Source organism: Limulus polyphemus, unplaced genomic scaffold (assembly GCF_000517525.1).
Source record: "Limulus polyphemus unplaced genomic scaffold, Limulus_polyphemus-2.1.2 Scaffold116, whole genome shotgun sequence".
Lineage (NCBI taxonomy): Eukaryota > Metazoa > Arthropoda > Merostomata > Xiphosura > Limulidae > Limulus > Limulus polyphemus.
The window spans coordinates 384077-394266 of NW_013665726.1; the positions used below are offsets into that span (position 1 = coordinate 384077).

The 10190-nt window shown below is 31.8% G+C and overlaps 1 protein-coding gene across 2 annotated transcripts in view; it reads left to right on the forward strand.

Annotated features, from left to right (window-relative positions):
* Positions 1-10190, forward strand: part of LOC106471896 — a 186491-nt gene that overhangs the window by 151383 nt on the left and 24918 nt on the right. For both annotated transcript variants that reach the window (XM_022401358.1, XM_022401365.1), the window contains one exon: positions 7395-7530. In XM_022401358.1, the coding sequence (XP_022257066.1) occupies positions 7395-7530 (136 nt within the window). The remainder of the gene's footprint in view (positions 1-7394; positions 7531-10190) is intronic.

Consider the following 10190-nt stretch of genomic DNA (forward strand, 5'->3'; position numbering starts at 1 on the left):
CCTCTTGGCTAATTCAAAGAAACTACTCTGATTAGAAATTCTTTAAATGCTATGCAAGATTACATTCCTCTAGGGGTGTTTCTCTGGCACTCTGGAATGCTCGCTCAACTTAAGCTAAGCTTCTGGTAAGCTCTAAGACGACGTCATTGAGCAACGTGCTCGGAGCTTTATCCAGCGTTTCATCATCATTACGTCTCTCCTGCTGGTAAATATTAATACTAAATGTTACAGCAACTCACCTGTAGATGGATGTTTAGACATTTCAAACAGTTGTTCAATTAGAATTCTTACGTGAATATTCTCTTCCGTAATGCAGTCCAATGCAATGCCTTCTCGGATGTTCAATACACTAAGGTATTTTTAATAGGAGCTAATGTCGTAACGCAAGCTACGTTTATAAATTAATAAGCTTCATTTCGTAACCTACTCTTACGTCTTTCCTTCTCCAATGTACTTCCTGAATATTGATGAGCGTACACGGACATTAGGTTTAGTTAAGATTTAGTGGCCATTTATTTCATAATTTTCTCTACCTTTCTGCGTGGAAATTTTGGAATATGGACAAGCCACCTGGTAATCAGTTTCTAATATCCTGATGCCAAATACAGTAAATCCAGGCACGTGACGTTGCTGCTCCAGGGTTTGTTCATGTGGGGAAATAACCAGGCAATAAACTAATGCGAGTGATTTTGTTTAACTTATCAAACCTATATGCTCTCGTTTCGGATAATAAAACTATTAATTACCGAAATATAGAATAATCCAGCAACAAGCAGTTTACTTGCATTAGTGAAACGTAACGAAGAGAGCTATAAAAATGTCGCTAGTTCACTAAACAAAATTGACTATATATTAAAAAAAGACATGATCGGATAATAAACTAAGGTATAAAACTATTTTCCGCTAACTTTTAACTCGTTTTAACATATAATAAAACATCCCATTTTTACCTCAATTTGACAGCTTAATTCAGAGTGTTATATAACTCAATCATTTTCGTAGTTACCTTCAATAGACGGAGTTATCGAGAAATTATGTTTAATTTATTCCGTGTCATTATGCCTACATGGTACCTCTAAGTTGCTCAGTTGTCAAGAAATTACGTTTCACTTATCCTTTGTTATAATGGCTATGTGTTACTTCCACTCGATAGTTGTTGTGAAAATGCCTTACTTGTTCCTTTTGTCACACTGGTTTGATGAAAATATATTGTCCAACTGTTTCATGGAGTTACTCTAAATCTGGAGGAAAGGCTGACTGAACCGAATTATATATTAAAGTAAAAGTATATTAAAAAAGATTAAAATATGATTATGTTTTTTTATATACTGGTGATTGATCGGCTTTCAATATGAAAGATAATAAGAAAATACTGAGTATGTTATATACAACCTATATTAGATATTTATAATAACTCTGACATATTACACGTGAACTGAACGAAACTAGGAAATTGTACTACACAATTTGGAGATTCAACTACCATAGTGTCAGTAGAGTAGCAAACAATGTGCTGGATTTTCTTCGCCAAACCGATGCAACGTCATTGCACACAGTTTCTATGAAACTGAGTTCCCCTATTCTCTAGCGTCACCTGATTAGAACCCTTGTGACTTTTTTCTCTGGGGTTATTTGACAAAACAACAACATATTATACAAAAGTTTAAAGATGCAATAATTCTGGAAGCGTATCGAAGTTCCCTAGACACAATTCACAGAGTTGTGCATAACGATACTTCACGTGATAAGGAAGAAATATTAAGCATGTCATTTACTGCCTATTGAATCTCCATTCTGTAGCGCAATATTGTCAAGTCTCGTGTGTAAAACATAAAACTTTCAGTTTTTTTCACTATCTACTATTAATCATTTTCATTATATATAATCAGCATTAGTCGATTTTAAAGTTGTTATAAATTTATATTTGCAATTGATCTTATAAAGAGTAAAAACTTGTCACGTTCCTTGCTTTTAAAATATTTTTAAGATGGCGATGTGTTTTAGATGTTAATGAATTAGCTATTACTAACACTCAAATTACTGAGAAATTCGATATTATATAAACCTATTATTTTCAAAACTTTGAAATCGTTAAGGTATTTCATTCTTTACAAACAGCTAAACTTCAGAATAACGTAGTTTCGATTTTTCAACACCATATTCACAACTAGCTTTTTCTAATAAACAGTATGGCATAAGACTTTAACAATGAGACATGAATATAAAATATTGCTCGTGAGTAGTATGAAATGGGACCCTGGACCCTGAAGTAAACAAACATGACCTTCACACAAATTCAACAAGCTTGTATAACGTGTCGAGGGCACTGACGCGTCAACAACACCAGGGGGCGTGTTGCTAGGTTATCATCAACACCAGGGGCGCGTTGCTCTGTGCATGTTGCTAGGTGGTATAATAGGATTAGGACAGCAATAACAGAGGCGCGTTGCTATGGGCGCAATGGTAGGTGACACCAGATGACGAGTTTCTAGTATTTATCTTTTTCATATTATTTCATTCGATTTATAGTCTTTGCTTTTGTAATTAGTTATCATGGAAACTTTCTGGGATACTGTAGAGAATAACGATACAGAAAATTAATTGTACATTCATGAAATTCTCAATGTTTTATGGTACGTTAGACAATTTTCTTCTAAGTTACTAATTTCTCTATCGAACTAGAACTCATGTATTTGTCGTTTAAATATAACCCACCAATATTTGTACAACTAAGGTGTATTATTCACTATATTTCAACTCTGACAATGAAGTGCGGGTTTTGTATGTCAGTAAAACAAAATTATCTATTCATTCACTTTACAAAACTGTTGAAAAACATCTCATCTTACGAATTACACTTGTACGCATCTTACATGTTGAGATTAAAAACTGTGTTCTAAATGCATGTACATTCCAACTTTTATTCAGCAAAGTAACCTAAAAACATCCATGTGATGTCCTACAGAATTGAATTAAAGCTAACAACTAACTGTACGGCGGAGAGACATGATCCCATTCGTCTAGATAGTAGGAATCACTTATAGTATGTAATTACAGGCGTGGTTTGAAAAAAGAACAGTTATGTAGGTATGAACTAAAAATGAATAAACGACATGTGTTTTATAACTCCTTTAAAATTTTATTATGGTACTAGAGAATATTATTTTCTGTTTCTAAGTTACTACTTTCTGTTTTAGTTCTAGAACTCACATATTTGGCGTTTAAATATAACTTTCCGAATATAACTCACCAAGATCTATTCAAAAGCCTAACTTCTTGAACATGTATTGGTTTAGACTCGTAAAGAAATATCAGTATTGCCCATTGCTTTACAATTTGGGTTGTCTTCTTCAAATTTACCCGAGGGGTAAATTTCTTCTGACAAGCTGACAATTCGATATTTACAAATAACACAAACTCAAAAATATATGAATTATACAAAGATGGACAGCAAAGATTAACTTTCATACACGTCTTTTTTTTCACATATATATGTTCTCGAGTCCCTGCCTTGTTACAAGAACAGCTTGGAAATCTAACTTTCCACTGTGGAATACCTCTCTCGTCATGACCACATTTCCAGTGGTAAGTTTCATTAGAAGTATTACCATTCAATAATGTACGTAAGTAAAATCACAAAATCTAACTAAGACTGTTGTCGCAAAATAGTCGATAAAGTAGTTTTCTGAGTCTACAAACTGATATCTAAGAGAGGTTAGGTTATGTTTTGTTGACAGAGATTTATTATACTTGATTACTTAGATTCTAGAACACTTGGATATAGTGTGAAATCGGCTTTTTCATGTTTTTCAAATGAGGATTTATCCAGACGAGGGATATTAATCTGAAGAAATGACTTAGTTTAAATAGTTCTTAGTTTAGTTTTCGGGGCCATCGCATTATTGAATTGTAATACTTCTAATGAAACGTACCACTGGGAATGTGGTCATGATGAGAGAGGTATTCCAGAGTAGAAAATTAGAGATTTCCAAGCTGTTTTTGTAATAAGATAGGGACTCGAGAACATATATGAAAAAAAAGACGTGTAAAAAAGTTAATTTAATCTTGGCAATCCATCTTTGTATAATTCATACACATTTCAGTTTGTATTATTTATAAATATCCAATTTATCGAATTGTCAACTTGTCAGAAGAAATTTACCCCTCCAATAAATTTGAAGAGGACAGCCTAAATTGTAGAACGATGGACAAATACTGTTATTTATTTATTTACGTGTCTAAACCAATACGTTTTCAAGAAGTTTGACTTTTGTATAAATATTGGTGAGTTATATTCGGAAAGTTATATTTAAACGCCAAATATGTGAGTTCTAGAACTAAAACAGAAAGTAGTAACTTAGAAACAGAAAATAATAATCTCCAGTACCATAATAAAATTTTAAAGGAGTTATAAAACACATGTCGTTTATTCATTTTTAGTTCATACCTACATAACTGTTCTTTTTTCAAACCACGCCTGTAATTACATACTATAAGTGATTCCTACTATCTTGACGAATGGGGTCATGTCTCTCCGCCGTACAGTTGTTAGTTTTAATTCAATTCTGTAGGACATCACATGGATGTTTTTAGGTTACTTTGCTGAATAAAAGTTGGAATGTACATGCATTTAGAACACAGTTTTTAATCTCAACATGTAAGATGCGTACAAGTGTAATTCGTAAGATAAGATGTTTTTCAACAGTTTTGTAAAGTGAATGAATAGATAATTTTGTTTTACTGACATACAAAATCCGTACTTCATCGTCAGAGTTGCAATATAGTGAATAATACAAATATTGGTGGATTATATTTGTAAGGTTATATTTAAACGACAAATACATGAGTTCTAGTTCGATAGAGAAATTAGTAACTTAGAAGAAAATTGTCTAACGTACCATAAAATATTGAGAATTTCATGAATGTACAATTAATTTTCTGTATCGTTATTCTCTACAGTATCCCAGAAAGTTTCCATGATAACTAATTATAAAAGCAAAGACTATAAATCGAATGAAATAATATGAAAAAGATAAATACTAGAAACGCGTCATGTGGTGTCACTTACAATTGCGCCCATAGCAACGCGCCTCTGTTGTTGCTGTCCTAATCCTAATATACCACCTAGCAACATGCACAGAGCAACGCGTCCTTGTTGTTGTTGACGGGTCAATAACCTGGAAGCATTATATTGTTGAAATTGGGTGAAGGTCATGTTTATTTACTTCCGGTTCCAAGGTCCCATCTCATACTACTGTCTTGTGTAAAATTATAAGACTATATTTACAATTTTTAACATTCAAGGTATTAACTCGATGTTTATAAATTTCTAATCGGAAATTAATATTTATTATAAGTGACAGAATTAGAACAAGATGGATTTAGCAGACTATGTATATATAATACAGCAACGTTGAAAATGACAGTGTCACAGAATAATTTTTATTAACTTGTCTAACAGATTTTTTAAAGTTATGTGACAAAAAAAGTTATTTTTTTTCAAACTATTTTATTTAGTTGCGATTGAAAAAGGTAATTACAAGAATCTCGGTGGAGTTTTTTTTTCTTTATAAAATCGAGAGGCGGATAAGGAATTAAAAAAGTTGGAATAGAGTTCATTAGAAAAACAAAAGTGGAGTCAAAACACGACAGAACTTCGCTCTACTTGTGACTCAAAACAAACACACGTATATCAATATATCTAATGATATATTTGATGATTTTCAATTTATAACAAAGTGAAAAAAACTGTCTGAAGTTGAGAAATTCAACAAAAATACTTTTTAATGGTTGGAGACGGCTTGAATGGGTAATGAAGAAAAACTTTAATATAAGTTTAACATAACAGCAAATGTACAGTCGTTTCGGCAAGGTTTTGTCATCATTCAAGCCGTCTCTAACCATTATTAGTCTCAAAGTAGGTTCCTCGTCATCGAATTTGAAAAATACTTTTTGCATTAAAGAAAATAACCCCTCCTCCCACAGAAAGTGCTTGTAATTAATTGAGATGTTGTACAAACGTTTGCAAAGGTTGTGGATGCGGTAGAAACTCCCGGTGAGAATTACCTGTCTGTCTATGATAACTTTTCAAATTCCTATTTTAACTATTCTTTTCACAACTGCCGAGAGTTTAAAAGCTACAGTAAACATGAAGAAATGGCACGTGCGCTCGACAACTCTGACCATTTTTTGTTTTATTCTTAAGATATTTCTATACTAGGAAAACTTTCATTCTTGATTAATGTATGAGATAATAACTAAAATATAAATTTTCCACAGATAATCACAAATATATTTACAAAGCATGTTATCCATGGTAGCTTATCCAAGTAAGTTATTCATGGTAATTTCTCCAAGTAAGTTATTCATGGTAACTTATACAAGTAAGTTATTTATGGTAACTTATGCAAGTAAATTATTCATAGAAACCTATCTAATTAAGTTATCCATGGTAGCTTATCCAAGTAAGTTATCCCTTGTAATTTATCCAAGTAAGTTATTCCTGGTAATTTTTCTAAGTAAGTTATTCATGGTAATTTATACAAGTAAGTTATCCATGGTAGCTTATCCAAGTAAGTTATCCCTGATAATTTTTCTAAGTAAGTTATTCATGGTAATTTATACAAGTAAGTTATCCATGGTAGCTTATCCAAGTAAATTATCCATGGTAGCTTTTCCAAGTAAGTTATCCCTGGTAATTTCTCCAAGTAAGTTATTCATGGTAACTTATACAAGTAAGTTATTTATGGTAACTTATGCAAGTAAATTATTCATGGTAACTTATACAAGTAAGTTATTTATGGTAACTTATGCAAGTAAATTATTCATAGAAACCTATCTAATTAAGTTATCCATGGTAGCTTATCCAAGTAAGTTATCCCTTGTAATTTCTCCAAGTAAATTATCCATGGCAACTTATCCAAGTAAGTTATCCAGGGCTATATATATATATATCTGCATCAGTCATCTCTATATGCATAGGTTCTTTTATGTTTCTGTTCTTTCTTTCTTTCCAAATATCATCATTTTTCTTACTTATTCAATTATATATATCTCTATTTATTCGTCCTGTTATTTATTTGTCTGCTTAAAAGAGCTATTCAATCTTCTCTCCATCGATTGATCCTTTATTTATCATCTGCTTCTACCTTTCCTGCCTTCAGTTAGCAATTGTTTCTCACTCCATCGATATCTCTACTCCATTTATCTCCTTAAAATCCATCTTTGTATTTTTGCATTCTTCCTTCATGTATCTGTCCATTCAAATATCTTTTGCTATCTACTAACTCATATATACATTTACTAACACACCCACCCATTAACATCACTTTCTAATTTTTACTTAATTATCTATACATTCTTCCACTTAATTATCTAAAGAGAAACACCTTCAGCTGTCTAGGTCCAACAGACAGTCAGTGTATCTTCGAGAGGTTGATCTGGATACAGCTGGAGTATACCGTTGTGAAGTTTCTGCAGAAGCCCCTATTTTTGATACAGTGTCCGCCAAGAAGGAGATGAAGGTATTTGGTACGTTCTTTATAAAATATTTTGGTATTTGTTTTAGTCTGTTTAAATAAAGCTCAACAGAAAATGTTTTAAAAGTAAGTTTTTAACGGGCGTTTGTGTGTATGTGTGTGTGTAATGTGGATATATAGTCGACAGAAGCGAGCGAGAGGTCTAGCATAGACACCAACATCCTTGATGAAACTTCAACCTATCACTGATAACAGAAATTACTTTTTACTTACTTTCAACTAAACGACAACAAGAACAGACGAGATTATTACGCTATTGAGTTAATAAGCTGCTTTCTTTAATTTTTGAGTCATGTTAATATTTTCTTATATATCGGTCTTTACAAATGTATCTAATTGGTATAAAGTTTTGAAGTGTAAGTTTAATTAACTGAAGTTTAATTAAGGTAAGTAAATTAGTAAAACTATTTGTGTTCGCTAGTCTTTAATAGAACAAAGTATGTTCATAGAAAACAATAACAATTACAAGATATTTCTGATTTCAGAAGTTCTATTAAGCCAAGTATAATTTTTACACATAAAATAGTTAATTTTCAGTTCTTTTTTTTATATCAAAACACTTTCTTTAATACAGGTACACTTATTAAAATGCAAATACACACAGTTGAACAGTATAAGTCTGTCTCGTATTACAGGTTTTATAAAATAAGTGTAGCTTTTGATATTATAATATCTATGATTTTTCATTCTTTGGCCTAAAAGTCTATTTGAAATTGTTAACAAGTGTGCATACCTTATACCTCGCACCATTTAGTAAAAAAAATGTTTTAAAAACCAAATAATGTGTAAATTCTTCTTGATATGGTTACTTTGTGTTACAGTTGAGCATACTCTATAGCTCACTATACACAAAATATAAAAACTGCAGCACAAATAATTAATCTCAATTTCTCATACTGTTGCGGCTAGCCTTTGAAATTGCAATTTTAGACATTTTAGCTGTCATTGGTATAACTAGTAAATAATATAAACTGATTTTCTAACCAGTTTTTCATTCTAAAATTAATTCAATACTATCGTTTCAAATCGAACTGTAATATTTAATTTAATATTACCAAACCATGTGATTTAATACGTTTTTCCAAAGTGGGTAGGAACCGTTTTGCTGAGTTTCCTTTAATCTTTAAAAAAAAGAAAAAAAGTTTGATTTGATAAAACGACTTCCAACTCCAAAAAAAAAGGGTTTTAATTTGTGCAACGCTTCATTGTTATAATTATAAGTTCTTTAGGAACGAATGTTTTTCACTGATTTCTAAATTCTAAAAAGGAAGCGTTGAGCGAATGAAAGCATTTTTTATTGAAGTTAGGAGCCGTTTTGTCAAATCGAAAACATTTATATAACTTCAGTTTTCAGTTCACTTTGACAAATAACAAAAATCTTCTCTTCGCTCTAATACGTTTCGCCTCTCAGTGGCTGAGTGAAAAGTATGTGGGCTTATAACGCGAAAAATCTCGTTTCGGTACCCCTGGTGGGCCCAGCACGGATAGCCCATTGTGTTAACTGTAAACAAACAACCAATACGCTTCCTTCTTTTTTTTTTACGTATTGCTAATATTTTGATTAGAACTAGGTATTTCCACTTCACTCACAATGATAAAGATTTACTTTAAAATCCCCAATCAATATGTGTAATTTGTTTCTGAAGTGAATAAAAGAAACAGAATAATATTTTTTAAGCAAATAAATTGTTGGACAAACTTCTGCTCATTATTTTCAAATTACAGTGAATATCTTTTGAGATTAAGGAACTTCAAAATTATAGGATTTACAACAGCAAAAAAAAAAAGAAAAAGGAGTGAATAACCTGTAATCTTTCAAACGGCACAGCCTTTAGAACGTTATGCTACAAACGGCACAGCCTTTAGAACGTTATGCTACAAACAGACAACTACGAGTTATTCTAATTCCGATTTTATTTGGAATTTTTTGGTTATGTTGTATGTCGGAAAGTCAAAGAGACAAAGACAACGAATGGTTGTTTTATGTTTCGAAATTTTGCGCTACACACGGGTTATCCGCACATAGCAGTCCCTGAATTTGAACTTATAGAAGAGAAACAAAATAGCTAGTCAACAGCACCAACCGCCAGCACTTGGACTATTCTTATATGACCGAATAGTGGGATTTTGACTATCACTCTTACAACGTACCCATGTACTTAAAGTGAGGATTGCCTTTTTTGTAGCAAAGAGACGCTAACCATAAACCCTCGGATTCACAGCTAAAACATACCAACCACTGCACCTTGCTCAGTCTGAGACAACGAAAATGAAATTATAAATAAACTTTACTCACCCCAATGTTTTTATCCCTAAATAAACTTTACTCATCTCAATGTTTTTTCCCTAATTAAACTTTACTCACCTCAATGATTTTATCCCTAAATAAACTTTACTCACCTCAATGTTTTTATCCCTAATTAAACTTTACTCATCTCAATGTTTTATCCCTAATTAAACTTTACTCACCTCAATAATTTTATCCCTAATTAAACTTTACTCACCTCAATGATTTATCCCTAATTAAACTTTACTCACCTCAATGATTTTATCCCTAAATAAACTTTACTCACCTCAATGTTTTTATCCCTAAATAAACTTTACTCATCTCAATGTTTTATCCCTAATTAAACTTTACTCATCTCAATAATT